The sequence below is a fragment of the Podarcis vaucheri genome, assembly GCF_965113315.1.
Source record: "Podarcis vaucheri genome assembly, chromosome: 7".
In the NCBI taxonomy this organism is placed as follows: Eukaryota; Metazoa; Chordata; class Lepidosauria; order Squamata; family Lacertidae; genus Podarcis; species Podarcis vaucheri.
The window spans coordinates 93,924,893-93,946,431 of NC_138765.1; the positions used below are offsets into that span (position 1 = coordinate 93,924,893).

A 21,539-nucleotide genomic window follows, 5' to 3' on the forward strand; every position below is an offset into this window, starting at 1 on the left:
AGTTGAGCATCCCTTTCTTACCTGGTCCTCTGATGCCCATAGCCTACTGCAACTCACTGCATTCGTACACTCTTCTTTTCTTTTTTCTAGCTGCATCCATCTGGGTATTTCCTGTACATGCTGATGCTAAAATTAAGTTCTTGCTGAGCTCTTTTCTGGGTGAATAATGGCTGTGATGAAGGATGACCGAATGGTGCAGGGTTCAGTGGAGTGGCTGAATGCCCATCAATCTGGACGGGATTCCAGTTTCTCAGTAATTTGCACCTCAGGGATCCCACCTGGGACAGGATGCTCAAGTGTGTGTTGAGCTGATGGGAAAGCTGGGGAACCAGCAAAGGGATATTTGCTTTGGCAGCTCCACTGAAGGCCAAAAGCCAAGATCTGTGATGATAAGTGGCTGTATTTAAACTCTACTCTTTCCCAGGCGGTGCTTGCAGTGGAGGGTTAGGGGGTGAAGGCTTTTTTTCAGAGGAGAGTAAAAACTTCCAAGCCAGTCTTCTCCTCTGGCCGTTTGCCCAATGACTTCTGCAGGCAAAAACGATAAAGGGAGTCCTTGCAGTAGCCGGACCAACCTCCAGGCGGGATGAGGGCTATGCAGGACAGTGGACTTGCCTCAGGAATGGGTGGAAAACAACTAAATTTGGAAATACAGAAAAGCTAGGTGGGCAAATGTTGGGAAGGGCCTGGAGCTCTCCTTCCTCCACTGCAGGGGTGGCAGCAAACAGTTCTTTTAAAAAATAAATTATTCTGTGAACTGCCCTGACACCTCCGGGTATAAAGGTAAAGGACCCTTGACAGTTAATTCTAGTCGCAGACGACTCTGGGGTTGTGGCGCTCATCTCACTCTATAGGCCAAGGGAGCCACCATTTGTCCGCAGACAGTTTTTCCAGGTCATGTGGCCAGCATGACTAAGCTGCTTCTGGCGAAACCAGAGCAGCTCACAGAAGCACTGTTTACCTTCCCACCAGAGCGGTACCTATTTATCTACTTGCACATTGACGTGCTTTCGAACTGCTAGGTTGGCAGGAGCAGGGACCGAGCAACAGGAGCTCACCCCATCGCAGGGATTCGAACCGCCCACCTTCGGATCGGCAGGCCCTAGGCTCTGTGGTTTAGACCACAGCACCACCTGCGTCTCTCCGGGTATAGGGCGGTCTATAAATCCAGTAAAAATAAAAATGTAAGTTCCTCCCCTGAAATCTGGCAGAAATCCCACCAATAGGAGCATAGGAAGCTGCCTGATATTGAGTCAGACGATGGGCCTACCCACCTCAGCATTGCCTGTGCCAGGGAAAGCCAATGTTTTTGGACTACAACTTCCATCATCCCTGACCTGCCGGCTGGGGCTGATGGGAGCTGGAGTTCACCAACCTCTTGAGGACACCATGTGGCTGTCCCTGTTCTACGCTGACTGGCAGCGGCTTTCAGGTAGGGGCAGCGGTGGAGCATGTTCCCATGGCCCCCAGGGCAGGAGGGTGCAGAGGGTGCTGGAGCCCGCTGTGGCTGGCCAGGCCTTGCCATTCACCCTCTGCAAAGGCCAAGAGGGCTGGGCTAACCCTTTTTAACTTGACAGCGTCTGGCTTATGAAGGTAGATAAGCTCCCCATGGCCAGTTGTTAGTTATTGGAAGAGCCCAGCTCCTTGGCTCTGTGTAAGGCAACTTCCTGCTTTGGCTCCCTACCCTGACGGGCCTTTTGCTATCTTAACCCTGCCCTGGTCATCTGCCTTCCCCCTCAGGGACCAAGCCAGGACCAGGTCAAGGCAAGATAAATGTGTACAGCTGGGAGCGCAGATTGTACCATGAACTGAACAAGATGTTCGACCGCTTAAGCTTTTTCCGTTGCTTTAGTTGCATGTGGCCCTGGAGGATCCTATCTGTGGCTGATGTTCTCCAGGCATATGATGGAAGGGCCTTTGGCCCATAAAAGCTTATGCAACCATAAATGTTGTTTGTGCTTAAGCTGCTGCAACTCTTGGGTCCCGTTTTGCCTGGGCTTTGTTGGCAAGTCAGCAGCAAAGCTGTGTGGATGACAGCCAGGCATGCCGTGGTGCTGCTCTCTTGGGAAGATGCAGTTTCCACCTTCCCGCTCTGTACCTCAAGAGTGAAGGTGCTCGTGACAGCTTGCCACTGCAGGCACAGCCCCAGACTTGTGCGTGTTGAGGGGGGGGGGGGAGGAAGAGAAGCTAATTTGCTGTGACTTAAATGGAAAATATTCTCAGCTGGGCACAGAGCTTTCTCTGAGTTATTGATTGCAGCTTCAGCCCACAGTGAATGTTCCTTTGCGGGTGACGGTGTGATGGAATTCAGTTTAATAGGGCAAACAGGACGTCAATGTGTTGTGCATTAAACATGCCCTTTCTCTCTCCCGCCTGGCTCTGTTTGTTGCTCAAGCACATATGGCCCTTCAGCAGGACTAGTCAGTCTGCAGATTGCACCACGCTTGAAACATGGTGCATCATCCCTGCGCCCTCTTCTTATTGTGCTACCTTCTTGGTTGTACATGCTGCTTTGAGAAGAGTTCACAGTGTAAATTTCAAAGCAAGGAAGATGACAGAAGAAAGGAACACCAGAGATGGGTGGGAAGAGACAGAGGTAGGAGTAACAGGCAACTGGGTTGGAGTTTAGCAAAGTCACTTAAATAATACAGGCAGAGTCCAGAGAGAAAAGCCCCGATAAACACTTTACTGAGCAAACTGAGCAAAAACAGTGTATAATTTGAGAAGAAAGGAGCAGACCTTGTTTATAGCAGGCAGACATATAACCAGACATACAGAAGAAAAGCTTTTGCAGAACTGTACAATCAGCACTTCAGCAAAGATTAAGCCAATCTGCCTGGTTACTAAGCAACATCTCCATCATTCCCCTTCTTAGCTAGTCGACTTTAACACCAACAGAATTAACCCCTGAGTTATACACTGAATGATTAAAGCCTTATTTCGCCAGGGAATCGTTTTGCCCGCGTCCCCAGGACCAAAGAAAGAGTAAAATAACACCAGGAAAGTTTCTTCTTTGGAGAAAAGGGTTTTATCTGTGCATAGAGACAGCCAGCAGAATCATTTCTGAAATCTGGCTGCAAAGTAATACACATCAGCAAACTTTCTTATACCTGAAAGCATTCACCCATCTCTCAGACCTCCCCCAAAACTTCCCCAATCAGCTTGCAAGTTTTCACTTATTCCCTTTTAGGGCATATCTATATTGCTGGCTAAGCAGTCCCTCGTCTTACCCCTGTACGTGTGCCTTTTCTGCTTGCTTAGCAGTCCCTCCCCTCTCCTTCGTACACGTGTCCTTTTTGCTAGCTAAGCAGCCCCTTGTACGTGTCTATTCTTATCTTGCATTACTGAAGCAGAAAGCGCAAGGCAGGAAATGGCACCTCAGCCTGTCTGGTCGCTGGCTTGACCACAAATGCAGAAGTAAGTTTAATGCAGAAACTTACTATGTGTACTTAATATGAAGATTAACCCTTCACTCCCTACTCTTCTTATGAACAACCTAATACTTAGGTTCATTCTGGGGTGGGTCTATAATCTCTCATTAAAGCAATCACGCGGGGTCCCATCATCCTAGACATCATTCTCTGTAACATGCTTTGCATGCACTGCACCAAGCAGGGGATACAGAAGCAGAAAAGCAATAGAAGCATTATTGGGCCTGGCAGTGGGAGACACCAATTGCTCTTTTACTAATAGGTTTCTTTTCCTGCGTCACACAGACCCACCCATTCACCCTATGGATACGGAGGGGTGATGGATGGATCCACTGAGGCCAGAGGTGAGAATCTGGGAGGGTGGAAAGATTGTGGATGGTGGAACGGTTAAGTGGCAGTGGGAGGAGCGGCAGTCCACTCGAGGCATCTGTTGGGGCCAGGGTGCATACTAGACATTTAGACTTATTGACAGAATGGGCTACGCTCATGCCAGCAAAAGAAAATGCACATCCATATGACAAGGGCGGTTGAGATAACTCCCACCCACCAACCCCAAGAATGCCAGGGCTCCTCCCACCAATATTCAGGGGTCATTTCTGATATTCCTTTACTGCTGAGGGGCCCGCTGATATTCGTATTCAATTATTTGCCGGGCCTCAGGGGTGCCTCTCCACCTTACTTCAGAAGCTCCTACCACGTGGAGCAGCCTGACACACGGGGTGACTATATCAAGGGGCTCTGGTCCCAATATCAAAAGTCCTGGTGGTGCCTCTAAATTGGCTGGAGAGCAAGTGTCTACGTTGGGGGCGCTGCCCGCGGGCACCCCTCCCATCCAATTCTTCACCGTGCGTAGAGATATCAGCCTCCGGAGTGATATCAGCAAGGCGGTCGTTACTGGAGGGGATCTTCAGGATGCTGAGACACAGTCCAATCTGAAGCAGCTCTCTTCACTTGAATGTGGTGGACCCAAGGGGTGATGCTAGCGATCTTCACAGCTGTGGGTGTGGAGAGCAGATGGGCCCTTCCAGCACGGTTGCAGTGGTGCCTGGGACCAGTCTTATCCACACCTCGTCACCTGGCTCAAACTGGTCACGCAAGGAGTTCGGGCCTGGGTCCACCTGTTGAGAGAGAAAATCTCGAGAGAGATACTGTACATAATTGTTCAATTCCACATCTTGAACAGGGATAGGTGAAAGCATGCGCACATAAGGAACCGGTCTCCCAAACATCACTTCAAAAGGGTGACAAGTGAATACGTTTCAATGGGAGGCTGCAGACTCTAAGCAAAGCCAAGGGCAACATGGACACCCAATTAGACCCTGTTTCTTGGGTCAATTTGGACCACTGGTTTTTCAAAATCCTGTCCATCCTTTCCACTTTTCCAGAACTTTGGGGCCTATATGCGGTACCCACCATCTTCCTTCTTCACTGGCAACAGTGGGGTGTTTCACTGTGATTGGCATTGTTTCAAGATTCCATGTTGAAGCAATCGCTTCAAATGCACCCACACTCCTTCAGCTGCCTGTCGTGGGATGGGGTATTGGTTTTTTATCCTCCGCCCATAGTCCAGGGTCAACATCATGAAGCAGGCTAACAGGGAGGATTCCCTCCTCTTCTTTTGCCATCATCAAGCACCAATGGTCTCTCAGGGGCATTTCTAAAGAAAACTCTCCTGCTGGTCCAGTGGTCATCATTACTTCCCCCATTGGTTGGAAGGAAATCTGGGCTTGTAATTTTGTTAACAAGTCTCGGCCCAATAAAGGAATGGGACACTCTGGTATATACAAAAATTTGTGCTGGACTACTTGGCCACCTAGGCAGCAGGTGACAGACTGCAAAAACGGGGCCTTTTGTGATTTACCTGTGGCTCCAATTATATTAGGGGACGCGGGTGGCGCTGTGGGTTAAAGCCTCAGCGCCTAGGGCTTGCCGATCAAAAGGTCGGCGGTTCGAATCCCCGCGGCGGGGTGCGCTCCCGCTGCTCGGTCCCAGCGCCTGCCAACCTAGCAGAGGACAGGATCACACTTCAAAACGACCTTGACAGATTAGAGAACTGGGCAAAAACAAACAAGATGAATTTTAACAGGGAGAAATGTAAAGTATTGCACTTGGGCAAAAAAAATGAGAGGCACAAATACAAGATGGGTGACACCTGGCTTGAGAGCAGTACATGTGAAAAGGATCTAGGAGTCTTGGTTGACCACAAACTTGACATGAGCCAACAGTGTGACGCGGCAGCTAAAAAAGCCAATGCAATTCTGGGCTGCATCAATAGGAGTATAGCATCTAGATCAAGGGAAGTAATAGTGCCACTGTATTCTGCTCTGGTCAGACCACACCTGGAGTACTGTGTCCAGTTCTGGGCACCACAGTTCAAGAAGGACACTGACAAACTGGAACGTGTCCAGAGGAGGGCAACCAAAATGGTCAAAGGCCTGGAAACGATGCCTTATGAGGAACGGCTAAGGGAGCTAGGCATGTTTAGCCTGGAGAAGAGGAGGTTAAGGGGTGATATGATAGCCATGTTCAAATATATAAAAGGATGTCACATAGAGGAGGGAGAAAGGTTGTTTTCTGCTGCTCCAGAGAAGCGGACACGGAGCAATGGATCCAAACTACAAGAAAGAAGATTTCACCTAAACATTAGGAAGAACTTCCTGACAGTAAGAGCTGTTCGACAGTGGAATTTGCTGCCAAGGAGTGTGGTGGAGTCTCCTACTTTGGAGGTCTTTAAGCAGAGGCTTGACAACCATATGTCAGGAGTGCTCTGATGGTGTTTCCTGCTTGGCAGGGGGTTGGACTCGATGGCCCTTGTGGTCTCTTCCAACTCTATGATTCTATGATTCTATGATTCTATGAAAGCACCCCCGGGTGCAAGTAGATAAATAGGTACCGCTTACCAGCGGGAAGGTAAACGGCGTTCCGTGTGCTGCGCTGGCTCGCCAGATGCAGCTTTGTCACGCTGGCCACGTGACCCGGAAGTGTCTCCGGACAGCGCTGGCCCCCGGCCTCTTGAGTGAGATGGGCGCACAAACCCCAGAGTCTGTCAAGACTGGCCCGTTCGGGCAGGGGTACCTTTACCTTTACCTTTACCAATTATATTATGGGACGCGGGTGGCGCTGTGGGTAAAAGCCTCAGCGCCTAGGGCTTGCCGATCGAAAGGTCGGCAGTTCGAATCCCCGCGGCGGGGTGCGCTCCCGCTGCTCGGTCCCAGCGCCTGCCAACCTAGCAGTTCGAAAGCACCCCCGGGTGCAAGTAGATAAATAGGTACCGCTTACCAGCGGGAAGGTAAACGGCGTTCTGTGTGCTGCGCTGGCTCGCCAGATGCAGCTTTGTCACGCTGGCCACGTGACCCGGAAGTGTCTCCGGACAGCGCTGGCCCCCGGCCTATAGATGTGAGATGGGCACACAAACCCCAGAGTCTGTCAAGACTGGCCCGCTCGGGCAGGGGTACCTTTACCTTTACCAATTATATTAACCACTTGGTTTGTGGGTTTTGTTACAGGCACAGGTAAGACTGAGTGGGCGGCTCACGTGTCCACCTTCTTCTACTGGTAATAAGGTAGCTGGGTTAAGGGCTGTGGTAACCTGAAACTTCAGGTGTGAATGTAATAACAGCATCTGGCACTTCCTCATTTTCGCTTGTGATAGGAAATAGGTGCCTTTCGTGCCAAGTAAGGCTGGGACTGCGTGTGGAGTCACACAGGTGGTGTCCTGTCCAAACGTGAATTTATCTGCCTTTGTGAGTAGGGTGGCCACTGCCACAATCGCTCTCATACAGGGGGGGGCAACCTCTGTTCTGTTGGGGTTAGCTTCTCTGACAAGTATGCGACGGGTTGCTGCCAATTTTCCAGTTTCTGGCATAAGACTCCCTTGGCTACCCCCTGGTCTTCATCTATGAACAGCGTAAAAGGCTTCTCGGGGTTTGGATGCCAAGCGCTGGGGCTTGTTGTAATGCCACTTTGAGATCCTGAAAAGCCTGCTGCTGTTCCCTGCCCCATATAAAAGGATCCTTCTCTATTCCCCTAGTTGACTCATGCAGGGGCCAAGCAATGCTTCTGTAGTTAGTAGTGAGTCCAGGAGATATTGTACATCATCATAAGTGGGATTATAGGTTTTAAAAATCCCTTCAAACAATTTTATGATCTTTGCTGGATTCTCCTCAAAAGAGGGATTTTGATTTCTCCAATTACAAACATCTGCACTTGAAAAGGGTATATGCTGGACTATGTAGGTCCGCTTGTCCAGCTGGGACAGGGGCTGGTGGATCATAAACCCTCCGAAGGGGCATTACTCCGGATGCCTGATCCTTCCTGGTTTTCTCATACTGTCTGTGAGACATAACTCTCTTCGCCGCCTGTCCCCACTTACGTTGCCATCTCTTCCTCTTTTCAGGGGTGCAGCATTCTGCTGCCTCAACTAACAAGGGGCTCACATCCAACTTCTTCCTCAAATGGCTTTACAAACTCCTTTAGTCTCTCTTTCTGTTTTTCTGTCCACATTTTCTTTCCTTTATTCATATCATCTAGTGTCTTCCTAAACTCTTCGTCATCTTCCTCTTCTTCCGTCTCACTATCCTCCTTCACAGGTCCTCCTCCCCCTACACCAGCGCCTCCCTGTGCTTCTTGATTTTGGCCGGGGGGGGGGTTGTTGGAGGGGCTGTCGGTGGAGTGTAAGGTGGTGGTTTAATCACTCCCCCCTCCTCATCTTCTGGGTCTTCTAACACCAGAGGCTTCACTGTACAAATCCTGTTCTGTGTGTTGCTGTCACGGCAAGACTTTAGCCATGGTAGATTCTTTTCTACATTGGTCTTCCATGTAGAGATATAGGGGATCTGGTCTGGGTGGACATTTAATATATTTTGCCACAGGGGGTTGATTAATTGCAAATCAAAGCCACGCAGTTCCCTGGGTCGGCAAGTCCACCCCACATAAAGTTCTGAGTCTCTGTTTTTTTCAATTTGAATCATCACTCTTCGTAGCCGTTTTCCAGTTATTTAAAAAACATTCCAGAGGAATACATTGGCTTGCTCCAGACCCTATTTTTCAGATACTCCGCTCCTAACCGGGTTTCAAAATTCTCTCACACTCCACATGCTACAGATTGTCAGAAAATGCATAACCCTACAATCGCTCGGCCAAGGGGACACTAAGCCTTGGCCCTCATTCAACAATTCATCCACCGGAGTATCTGACACACAACATGCCAACAAAACACTCAATTCCCTCTGCCCCATTCCCTTTCCCCAACCTTACCAATTCCTTTCCTGGCAGCACTTTACTGCATGGCCAGTTCCTTTCCTGGTGGCACTGTACTGCCGGGCACTCTACTGCCACTACCAGGTGAGGCTGATCAGGCCTCTGGCCCTTTCCCTCGGGCCCCTAGCCCTTTCCTTCGGGCTTACCTTTTTCTCTCCGCTGCGGATTCCCTCTTTCGGCCTCTTTTCTCCCTCGACCAGGTGTCTGCACTCCAGGACGGTGTGGCAATCTCCCCCTACAAGCTGGCAGGGTGTGCACCGGAAATGCGAACGCCGATCTGAGCTGTTCACCTGTGGTCGAGCCTGGCTCTCCTCGGTCCTCTGGGGTGGGGCCAATATCCTGGGCGAGCCCCCAAAAATATAAAGCCTTATTTTGCCAGGGAATCGTTTTGCCCGCGTCCCCAGGACCAAAGAAAGAGTAAAATAACACCAGGGAAGTTTCTTCTTTGGAGAAAAGGGTTTTATCTGTGCATAGAGACAGCCAGCAGAATCATTTCTGAAATCTGGCTGCAAAGTAATACACATCAGCAAACTTTCTTATACCTGAAAGCATTCACCCATCTCTCAGACCTCCCCCAAAACTTCCCCAATCAGCTTGCAAGTTTTCACTTATTCCCTTTTAGGGCATATCTATATTGCTGGCTAAGCAGTCCCTCGTCTTACCCCTGTACGTGTGCCTTTTCTGCTTGCTTAGCAGTCCCTCCCCTCTCCTTCGTACACGTGTCCTTTTTGCTAGCTAAGCAGCGCCTTGCACGTGTCTATTCTTATCTTGCATTACTGAAGCAGAAAGCGCAAGGCAGGAAATGGCACCTCAGCCTGTCTGGTCGCTGGCTTGACCACAAATGCAGAAGTAAGTTTAATGCAGAAACTTACTATGTGTAGTTAATATGAAGATTAATCCTTCATGATCTCTCCAACATGAGACACATCCAGTTCCACATACTTAGGTTTAGTTTCTGAAAGGAGTGAGGGACAAAGGAGTTAATCTGAGGGCTTCACAGAAATGGTGGATTTTGACCGGTATTTAAAGTGGTGGTGTTGGTGGGGGAGGTGTGGCCCTGTGTAGGTCAGGAGTGGGGCACAAGGCTTATCAGCCAGAGGGCCACATGACCTCAATGACAACCTTCCAAGAACCACTTGCATTGCACGGGTGTGTGTGTGTGTGCCAGAGGCAAAAATGAGTGGAGCAGGCAGTGTGACTCTTCTTAACTTTATGTGTACCTTCCGGACCTGCAAAAGCCAGAGTGGGGTGACTATATCTGCAACTGCTCTGCTTTGTGCTTCTGGATTGCTGACAGCTGCAGGTGGAGAGAGGAGAGAGTGATCCTGTGTGCATGTCCTGCTCATGGGTTTCCCACAGGCATTTGGTTGGCCACTATCTGTTTCTTTAAAATTCCACTGAATTGCAGCCACAGTTGGAAATGAGAGATCTGCAGTGAGATGGAGAGGAACATTTGACCTTTTGGCCCCACCACACAAATGTGCACAAACAACCCACACAGCGCTTGGCTCTAGGGAGAGGGGCAGTCCTGCCTGTCTGGCTGCAAAAGTTCACTTGGGTTCCAGAGTTTTGGAAGTGGCATTGCTCTTCTGTTTCAAGTTGCAAGCAAAACTGCAAGGATTGGGTGCTACTAAAGCTCCTATATCTAGGATCGCTCACAGTGCAATCCTATGCAGGCCTGCTCAAAAGTCAGGGTGATCAAGGTAAACCTTGGTTTTTTGATTGCTGCCTCAATGCAATTGACAGAAGATCACAAGCTAAGAGACCGTGAGTGTAGACTTGAACAAGCTTGTTTGTGCTAAATTCAGATGCCATCGGGTGAAATGTATGTACACACATACAGTATGTACACACATATAGGGATATGCAATATCCCTCCATCTTTGGCCACAGGACACTTGGCTATTGTTGTTTTCTGTAAGAGGCTAGCACTCATTTATTTCTCAATTATTTCTTTTTATTATAAAGCTTTGCAATAGAAAACTATCTGCAACAGGAAGTTGCAACAGGAAAATAACATTTTATCTTTCCTCCCACTTTTGTTACGAAGAGAGCAGATGACCCCTTTCCACTCCCTGATTGCTGACACCAAGACCTGCAAATCATAATGCCAACCTATCTATTAACCCCTATTAATAATTTATCTCTTGACCTTTCCCACGATTATTTTTTTCAAGTTGATGCGTGCTGCATCAGTGTTCATGTCTTATTAATTTTGTGGTATAAGAAATGAAGTCATTCCATGCAGTGAAATGGGATCCTGCTTTCACCTGCCCTATGATCACATGTGCCTGATGGGTAAGAGTTTTAAAAATTCCTTTTCCCATTTCTTTTGACTTCCAGCTTTAAAGATGAAAATAAAAGAGGTAAAAAAAGAAAATGGAGACAAGAAGATCATCCCCAAGAAGAAGAAGCCCTTGAAATTGGGCACCATCAAGAAGAAAGATCTCAAGAAGCTGGTGCTCTATTTGAAGAACGGGGCAGACTGTCCTTGCCACCAACTGGACAACCTCAGTCACCAGTTTCTCATCATGGGGCGCAAAGTGAAGACCCAGTACCTTCTGACGGCCATCCACAAGTGGGATAAGAAAAACAAAGAGTTCAAAAAGTTCATGAAGAAAATGAAAAGTCCTGAGTGCCCCACATTTCACTCCGTCTTCAAATGATCAGATGGTGCCAGGAATGGAACATTTCTTCTCTTCTCTTTGTTTTGTTGCTGGCCCTGAACTTGCACAGACTTTCTTTTGGACTTGGTGGCTCATACATTTTGGCTCCTTCTGCCCTGGTGGACACTTAACTTTGATCCCTTGTCGTTTCTTTCTGTTTAGAGCAGGGATGGGCAAGCTCAGGCCCAGGTCCAGATGCAGCCCTCCAAGCCTCTCTGCCTGTCATTGGGGACACATCTCCTCAGCCACGCCCCCCTGCCCAGGCCATCCTGGAAACGAGGAGACTGAGGGGATATGAGAGCCGTCTTCAAATATCTCAAGGGCTGTCACATGGAAGAGGGAGCTCTGGAGGGTAGGGCTCAAACCAGTGGATTCGAATTACAAGAAAGGAGATTCTGACTAAACAGGAATAACTTTCTGACAGTAAGAGCTGTTCAACAGGGGAACAGACTCCCATGAGAGGTGGTGGATGGGGGCAGATTTGGGTAATCTTTGAGCCAGGCTAAAATTTGGCACCCCAAATGAATCTTCTCAGTGATGGATCTTCTCAATGTTGTGCCCCCTTAGCTCAGTGCCCTGTGCAGGGCACTGCCCTAAATCTGGTGTTGCGTGGACTCTCCTTCTTTGGAAATTTTTAAGCAGAGGTTGGATGGCCATCTGTCACGCGTGATCTAGTTGAGCTTTCTGCAATGCAGGGGGTTGGAGTTGATGACCCTCTCGATTCCTTCCAACTTTATATATAATTCTATGATTCTATGAGCCCCTGACTGAGGTGATTTTGAAAGGAAGCACTTTTCAGCAGAGCTGTGCTGGCTGCTCTCCAGTTTTCAGGGAGAAATCTTCAATGTCACTAAAAAAGTAAGATTTCTGAATAACCTCCTTTTTCTGATCCTGTCATTTCTCCTGGCTATTTCTTCAGTGACCATCCCTGTGGATGATCCCACCCAGTAAGGAATCCTGTGGTGAATGGGATAGTGTCATAGCAAGAGGTGGCCACTTAGATTTTGCTGTGTGATGATGCCACTGTAGGTAACTGAGTGCAGTATAACGGAATATATAACTGAATAGAAATACATCTCTTTCTTTCTTTCTTTCTTTCTTTCTTTCTTTCTTTCTTTCCTTCCTTCCTTCCTTCCTTCCTTCCTTCCTTCCTTCCTTCCTTCCTTCCTTTTGGCAAGGCAAAAACCTCGACAAAAACTGTGAGGTATTTCAACTCAGCTTTAGTCTGAGTGTCTGCAGGTGCAACAGGAAGTAATGAGGACCCTAAGACCACCCACATAAGTCATGCTTACTTGATGTGTTTTAAATCATTTCATTGGATCATAGAGTTGGAAGTGAACTTAGAAGACTACCTGGTTCAGTCCCTCCCTGAAAGGCCGTCCAGCCTCTGCTTAAGAAACCCCTCACAAAGGGGTGTCCACCCCCTTCCAAGTCTGTTCCACAGCTTGTAACATCAGGAAGTCCTTCCTAACGAGGGGTCTGATTGTGTTTTGTTTTGGAAAGTGTGGATTTGATAGATTCATCTTTAAATGGGAACTGAATTGAATTTCTCCCCTAATCATAGTTCAGTGTCCCCTGCCGGAGGACCCTCATTAATTCACATTAGATTGGTAGAAATCTCTCCCCTTTGGCTCATCAATTCAGTTTTGAAAGAAGGAAGCTCAGAAGAGCTTCTTTCTTCTGACAAAATTTCCACATAGGTGGTTGTTGAAAGATGGAGTTCAATGCCCCATCTGGCTCCTCTTCTGCTTCCACAGCTCGGCTAGTATTTCAGCCCACATATCATCACATGAACCAGCAGAAGGTTGTGTGGAACCCTCACACTCTCCTGTGGAATAAATGGAAGCACTTGGGTTCCGGTTCCTCCTCAAGGCAGACGAAGGGAGGGGAGAACCAAGGTCAAAACAGTTCGACAACCCCTGGGTTCCACTCCATTTGTCCTGTCTGTTGCCAAGGCACAGGATGAAGCAGATAAAGAGTTAATTGTTAAATTGGCAGAATGGGGGTAGAGTAAGTTTAATAATGCCATAGTTCGGAAATGACTGGTGTCTATATTTTTTGGGGGGGCATTCTTTAAATCAGCCTTCCCCCAACCATTTGTTTTACACTACAGCTCCCCTAATTTCTGACCATTGGATTTGCCACCTAGGTTGGGGAGGCTGCTGTACACAATGGTCTGAGGGCTCAGAGAAAGAAGTGCATTTTGCTGCAGAAACAGATCCTTCTGGAATGTTCATAGAATTGTAGGGTTGGAAGGGACGAACCCCCTCCAGTGCGGGAATCTTTTCCAACATTGCCCAATGTGGGCTTGAACCCCGAAACCTGAGGTTAAGTCTCATGCTCTATCCAGGGGCGAAGGAAGGCTCTCCGGCCCCCAGTGTGGGGGGTCGAGGGGCGGGGCAAACCGCCCGGCAGTGCATGCGCGGCACTGATACACTCAAGCGCCGTACGGATGGCGGTGGGATCTTCTGCTCACAGCGGCGGGACGAGCACCCCGCGGGGTACCTTCTTGTCCCCCCCCCCTCAGAGATGGCACCCAGTGTGGACTGTCCCCTGCCCCCTTCCTCCGCCACTGGCGCTATCCACTGAGCTGTCCCAGGTGACATCCAGCATTAACAGCCTCACAGTTATGGAGCACACCGTGCACTCAGGAACAGCATATTACATACCAATATAATTTTTACATTTACAAATTGCTTAGGGAAAGCAAAAGAGATGTGTAGCATTAAAGTATGAAATATGTATTGCAACTTGAAAACATTTTTATCGTCCTTATGAATGAAGCTTTTTACTGCATACTGACTTCAGTTTTGACAGCATCACCAGAGGCTAGATGAACATTGCTCTGGGGACTGACAGAGGCCCATCCTTGTTCTAGTTATTTACTGAAAAGTGTAATCTAATGAACTGTTGCTAATTAATGTGTCAGGTTATTTTAACTGTGCTTGGACCTTGCTGGGTTCCTTTTTATTTCCCAGGAAGGACAAGTTACATGATTGTTTATAACCCCTTTCCTTGGATTTTGTTTTTGGTAGCTTTTTCTAGTTTTAAAGTATGCTATTTTCTTGTTTCCTGAACCCCCCCTCTTAAATTCAGTTATTTTGTTGTTAAATGTGAGATATGTTGAGGTTTAAGAATGGAGTTTGTGCTTTTTTCTTCATTATTCTATTAATATTGATTTTCATAAAAATAACAGAACCGAAGAAGCAGAAAAATACATCCAATGCCATATGGCAATCTTTTTAGGCTACTTGTAAATCTTTGTATTACTCTGGAAAACAGAGATGTGGGGCATCCCTGGCCATTGTCAGGCTGGCTGGAGCTGGTGGGAGTTGGAGTCCAGTAACATTGGGGGAGCTGCAGGTCCCCCACTCCAGCAAAGGCTCTATGGAGAGAAGCAGTCTCAACATTTGCCCAACCCCAGCAGCCCCACGATTCTCTGTGCAAGGTCTCTGACACAAAACACAGACATTTAAAATGGGATCAGGTATCACTTCCTCATGGATGCTGGGAAGGGACAGAAGACACATCCATTGTTCAAAGCTGAGAAAGCAGGTGGCCTGGTTGGGGCCTCTGCACTCAGCACAGCCAAATTCTGCCCAACCATGGCTCCCAGGTACCTTGACTCACCACCCGCCCCAAACCAGAGCTGCCACAATATCCCAGACTTCCCCCACCTGGTGCCCCCAGCTAGCATAGCCAGTAGTCAGGGATGATAGGAGTTGTAGTCAAACAGCATGTGGGGGGACGGGACACCAGGTTGGAAACAGGCATAATATCCATTGTGAGAGCCAGTGTGGTGTAGTGGTTAGGAGCAGTGGACTCCTAATCTGGTGAACCGGGTTCGCGTCTCCGCTCCTCCCCATGCAGCTGCTGGGTGACCTTGGGCTAGTCACACTTCTCTGAAGTCTCTCAGCCCCACTCACCTCACAGAGTGTTTGTTGTGGGGGAGGAAGGGAAAAGGAGATTGTTAGCCGCTTTGAGACTCCTTCGGGTAGTGATAAAGTGGGATATCAAATCCAAACTCTTCTTCTTCTTCATTGTTATATGAGGCAATATGAGACATTTACAAATTGGCTAAATATATGCAAATATTTCCAGTTTGCATATTGGATTCACATCTAAAAGTTATGCATTTTTATTGTGGCTTTATAAAGAAAAACGGAAATTGTGTATAAGATCCCCCCAACATAAAACTGGCAAGCCAAAAATGAGGGGAGCTTTTTGCCAGTGGCAATTCTGGGAAATGCGGGGTGGGGTGGGGTGGGGTGGGGTGGAGAGAGCAAGAATATGAAGAGCAGGGATACTATAAATGCATTTCCTCTCGGGGAGTAGAGAGGTAAGACGTGCTCGAGGCAAATTTGCCTGGTCTCTTCCTATTTCCCTCCCAATCACAGAATCAAGCTTTTCCAGTTCCATTTTGTGGGACTACTGGGCAGAAGAATCGGATTTGTTCCATGTAGTCAGGGCCCAACTCATATGCTTATTTTTGCTGTGGTCTTGCCCATTTCCAATGGGGCTTGAGCAGGAGAATTGTTCACATAGATTGTGCTCAATACTGATAAGGGTGTTGAATAAAACGTTTGGATTTTCTGCCAATGGCTGCAGTCCTATGCACACCTTTTGGGTGTAAGCCCTGCTGAACTCAGTGGGACTTACTTTGGAGTAAGCATGCATGGGATCAGGCTGTCCTGCGCTGAGTTCTTGGGGTGACCTTCGTTTGTCGGAATACTGAAGGCAACCTATTGGTTTCCGCACACACAACATTTTTCTGTGCTATCTTTTCAAGTGGCAAGTTTCATTTTCTGCCCCACCTCCCCAGCGAAGGGGAATGATGGATCTTGTCCAAGGCAGAAGTGCAGAGCGATGTATGTGGCAATGAGCTAGCTTTGGCTCTGAAGGGAAGCGCCTGTTTGAGTGGGGAAAACAAACCTGCATTTGGTTAACACGCTGCCTCCCTCAGTCCTGCGATGTAGTGGCTCTGGGTCTCTTAAGGAGTGTCAGTAGAGGTCATTGGATCAGCAAAGTAATCAATAAATGTGCAGGGATGTTCTGGAAGCTCCAGCACATTCTCTTGGGAACCATCACTAGGCCTCCCCCCCGCCGCCCATATCAGCACTATCAGCAACACATTGGGGCCAGTGATTATCTGTGTGCAGGTCATTGCACAAGGGAAGGACTTCTCCCTGAAATCCTGGTCTGCCACTGTCAGTCAGTGTTGATGATATGGAGAAATATGGGCCCATGATCTGGCAAGGCAGATGGCAGCTCCCCCTTTTCCTAGGTCAGTGGCAGAAGGTCCTAAGTCTAATCCCCAGCATCTCCAGCTAAGAGGATATCATCTAGCAGGACTGGGAATGCCCCTTGCCTGCTTCCTTGGAGGTCTGCTGTTCAGTGGAACCAATGGAGTCGAGAGAGGATGAGGCCACCTCGGGTGTTTGCAAAACATGCAGCCTGACCCTGCGCAGAAGAGAGTTGATTGGGTCTCACTGCCAAGGAAGCAGGCACAGGCTTGCAACTTTAGGGCCCAGGCCAATTTCCGAGGATCTGGCTTTCAAGGAAGAAGAGACTCCAGCACATCAGTGGCCGGAGCTGGTGCCCAGAATTGGACACACTGTTTGATGGAACCACTTCACTTCTATGTGCAGGCTCATACTTCTTCTGTTTCCCTCTCAAGTGCTTTCCCTGTGTCTATTCACGTTCATTTAACTAAAGTTTTTATGAGTGTTTTTATGAAGAAATGTTGTTTTCTAACCCTAGTTTGTTGTGTTTCAAGCGACCTGAGTGATCACCTGTAAATAAATCCATATTTAGGTTTTGTATCTGTATGTATGTTTTCGCCCTTCCTTTAACTTAAGGGCCTTTTCTAGGGCTTGAGACAGATAATAGTTCCCCCTCCCGCCCCAATCGGAAAACAGTTTTCAAGAGGGATGACTGCTCTTAGCACATTTCTATCTCTGGTTAAAAGTTTTTGTGCGGGTTTTCTTTGCATGGTTTGATAATGGTGCAAAACCTGTTTGATCAGGAGTGACAGCAGGACAAAACAAAAAAATTGTATGTGTCCATACTTCTGACTGTTAAAAATGCTGCATTATCTTATTTATGCCTCTGTGGGTCACCATGGAAAGGAGAATGAAAACCTTTGGAGGAAAGTGTCCCATCTCTCTCTGGTCCAGAGGCGCCAACTTCCGAAGGAGAATTGTGGGGGTGTTGCATGTGCAATATCACGACGCGGAAAGAGCTGTAGGTGGAGCTGGATGTGGTGGCCATGGAATTTCAGTGGCTGTGGCTCCTCCTGCTGCTGCTCTTGCCGCCACCACTGATCGGGGACTGCTTCCCCGCTCTTTCCCTTCCATGTCAGGAAGAGCAGAAGGAGCCAGCCACTGAGCCACACTGCGCTTGGCTCTGCGCTCAGCCTCCTTGGCTGCCTTTGAACATGGGTGTGTGTGTGCCGCCCCCCAAATCTCTTCTAGCACACCCACCCAGCTGCTGATTGAAAGGTTCATTATATCCCAATATGTCCAGGTCACCATCCGCCATCACAGATCTTGTGACACCTGTGTGTAAAATGCTGTGTCACTGAATTTAACGCAGCCCCCTCAACAGGACTAGGAACAGATGCCTTGGCTTCCCACCTGAAGGTGGCCTTGACTGGAACGAAATATTAACGCCAGACTAAACATTTGCATGGCTCTCCCTCCCAAAATTAACACGACACAGCAGTGCAAAGTTTCACGAATTTGTGGCATTTCTCAAATTATGAGAGGGGCGTCGTGACTTGGCAGGATTCTGCCCTGCTCCACCTCCCCTGGCCTCAAGCCTTGGAAAGTTTATGTTAGCCCTCACCCACCCCCAATCCCACCACCATTTCCTTTGCCTGCCTCCTCACTCATTCTCAATGTTTATTTAATAATCCTGAAAGAGCTATTAAGCTTCCTGGGTTTAAATGTTTGCTAAACACCCTGTCAGCTCGACTTCGCTTGAGACGACCCGGGCTGTGGGGAGACAGTCCAAGCCTTGGGTTCTTTAGGGAATGGTAAGAAATCTGCTTGTTCCTTGGCAGACCTGCCCCCAACATACACCCCTCCCCAAATGTGGGTCCAGGAGCCCCACAGCCTGGGACTCTGTGAGCTCCTCAAATAGAATGAATGGGCAATGGAGGGATTTGGCCTGGCCAGATCTGTCTCTAGTCAAGCAGCAAGGGTCACCTGCTGGCTTTCAGGGTGCAAGGCTCTCTGTGCAGGGTAGAGTAACACAAAAAGCAACATAGCGTGGATATGTAACACAGTTCCCATGAAGTGATGGTGATGATAATGATAATGATGATGATAGTTGAAACACTACAATTCATAATAATCAGCAGTGCCAAATTATTCATGAATTGTTCAGTCACTGATGATCTCACCCAAAAGCTGGCTAGAAGGTGACACCTTCACCAGTTTCCTAAAAGAAAACCATGGTGTAGCTCGATGCACCTGAAGTAGAGAGAGTGCTCCACAGATGTGAAGCCACCACTGAAAAGGCCCTTCTATGGAACCAGGCGCTGCATGAGTCATTCTGTGTAATGACTGCCAGCCAGGCCTCCTTCTCTGACCTCAATGCCATGGGAGAAGGCATTCTCTTAGACTGATGTTATAGGCTTAGAAGGGGCACCACTAAACCCTAGAAATTAATAAATGGTAGGATTCTGATTATCTGGGATCAAAAGCTGCAGAGGAATTCCTGAGCTAGCCTATGCAGGATGACCTGGCCAAGTTTAGGACCATTAAGAAAGCATTGAGGGCCATTGGCAAGGCAAGAGAACCATCCTTCTCCCTTGCTCCGAGGTATGAACAGAGACAGCAGATTTGGAAGGTTGCCAGTATAACTGGGTGTGAGGTGACAGGAAAAGAGAGTCTTTAGCAAGGTGTACTGGTAAGAAAAGGGGTGAACAAAGACAGAGATCCATCTTGGGCAGGCTGGCTGAAGGCTGGCTAGGAGAGATGCCTTGGACTCCAGCGCTGCACTGCTGTGGGGAACAGGCCCCTCTTGAGATGACCATGCTGTAAGATCTAGATTCCCTCCATCTAAATGTAGGAGTAAATAGGTTAATACATCATATTTCTTAAAGCTACTGCAGCCTCAGCCATGTCTTCATTTCTGCAAAGGAGCACAGACACTGACCGAAGGCCAGAACCCCTGGAATCCTGTGAATGGCTCGGCAGGGATTCAGGTGGCCAGTAACATCATTTATGGAACTGCTTTCCATTCTTTGGCATGGTGATAATTTAGGACCATCTCTAGACGGCAGTGATATTGGTCATTTGCTGTTGTGCCCAAGGTTGACAAAGGACATTCCACTCACTCATCTTTCTTTATTCAAATCTATGGTGCAACCACCCTTGGAATTCTGTGAAGGGTTCTGGTCACCTCACTTCAAAAAGGACATTGTAGAGTCAGAAAAGGGTCAGAAAAGGGCAACTGCAATGATCCAGGGGGCAGAGTGACTTTTCTATGAGGAAATGTTGCAGCATTGGGGCTTCTTAGTAGAGGGAAAAGGCAAGGAAGAGCAAGGAAAATTATGCCTGGCCTGGAGAAAGTGGATAGAGAAGTTTTCATCCCTCTCTCATAACTTTAGAACTTGTAGAAATCCAATGAAGCCAAATGTTGGAAGATACAAGGGAGATTTTAAGAAGTCCCTTTTCATGCTGCACAGAGTTAACCTATGGAACTTATCTCTGCCAGGATCAACTGAATTTGATTGTGGAAGCGATCAGATCTGAGAGGTATAGTTGTTTCTGGTCTCAGCAGGGATCTGCTCTAGGTGGTCAGATGCTGAGATAAGGGTTTTGGCCAAAGAGCCAAGGCTGAAGCCACAGAAAGCAGATCAGGGCCAAAGGGACATACAAGGAGGAAGAGAGGCAGAGGAAAGCCCTCATTGCCAGTGAGCATCCATAGCCCTAGGCTCCATGAATTTGTCCTAATCTCTTTGAAAGCCATCTAGGTTGGTGGCCATCACTGCCTCCTGGGGGAGGAGGAAGGACTTTCTCTTATCTGTCCTCCATCTTCCAGCATTTACCTTCATTGGATGTCCATGAATTCCAGTGTTATTTGCTTATTTGCTTTTTTCTAAACTAAAACACTTTTGGAAGCCTCCCTCAAGAACCAAGAATGCAGTCTCACCTGTCTGTCCATGGGAGCAGAATGCAACTGGCCATTGGGCCAGACTTTTTGCCTGGAGCCCCAGATGCCTAAAATTTGTGAATAGCAGAAGAGCATCCATCTCCAGAATCTGCCAGACTGCAAGCTGAAAAGGGGCAGCTTCTCTCTCTCTCTCTCTCTCTCTCTCTCTCTCTCTCTTTCGGATGGAGAAAATGCCCTGGACCTTGGCGGCCCCCAAGCCTTCTGGGTTCAATTTGCCTTGTCACTAACACAGACAATTTCTGTCACAATAAACTGCACAGAATGGTTAATCTCCCTGGGTAACTGTGAGGAGATTAGGTTCTGCTCCTGCTTTTTTGCTGGGTGACTGCCCCTGAATGGCACGAGTGCTCCCTGCTTCCTGCTTGCTGGAAGGCTCTTCAGCTGCCTTTGTCCCAGGGGAAGCCCGGGGCTTTTGAGAGCCTTGCTGAAAGGCAAGAGGGCCCTGGGGGAGACAGAACAAGAGACCTGCTAGCTCCCTGGCGCTGGGGGTTGCCCAACTCCCACACGCAGCACATTGGGAGGTAGCCTTCTGCTTGGAACATGCTAATATAGACATCTGAAAGCCAACACTGCTTAGACATTGTGTAGGGCAAGAAAGCTAATGCTAAAAAGATGTCAGCTTGATAACCTAACCTTTGCTGAGCATTACTTCAGCCCCAGAAGACCTGCCACAGGCCTGGGAAGGCAGCATTTTTTAAAAGCAGAATTTCCCACTGCAGAAATTCCCTATCAGACACTGAAAGGAAAAAGGCTGAACAAAGCATGTTTCCCTCCATCCTCACTCCCTGCATCAGTGGGAGTTTTCCATAGGGCCATTGGTGGGAAGGGATTCCTTTTGGTGTGGGATTCAGAGTGGGTGGGTGGTGGTTGTTTTTTTTTTTTAAGAGACAAAAACCTTCAAGTAAACAAACCCCAAGTAACAAAACTTTATTTTTCTCTGAGCTGTTTTGTTTTTCTTGCAATGTCCTGCTTCTTCGGGAATGTAATCTCTCAGTTCTGCTCT

General features: G+C 48.1%; 2 protein-coding genes across 2 annotated transcripts in view; both read left to right on the forward strand.

The window, feature by feature from the left end:
• The window catches only part of SFRP1 (secreted frizzled related protein 1), a 59,555-nt gene extending 44,952 nt beyond the window's left edge, over positions 1-14,603 (forward strand). The window contains exon 3 of the mRNA XM_082230391.1: positions 11,031-14,603. Coding sequence (XP_082086517.1) covers positions 11,031-11,353 — 323 coding nt within the window. The 3' untranslated portion in view covers positions 11,354-14,603. The remainder of the gene's footprint in view (positions 1-11,030) is intronic.
• Positions 1-21,539, forward strand: part of LOC309536182 (tigger transposable element-derived protein 1-like) — a 190,010-nt gene that overhangs the window by 61,173 nt on the left and 107,298 nt on the right. The window lies entirely within an intron of this gene.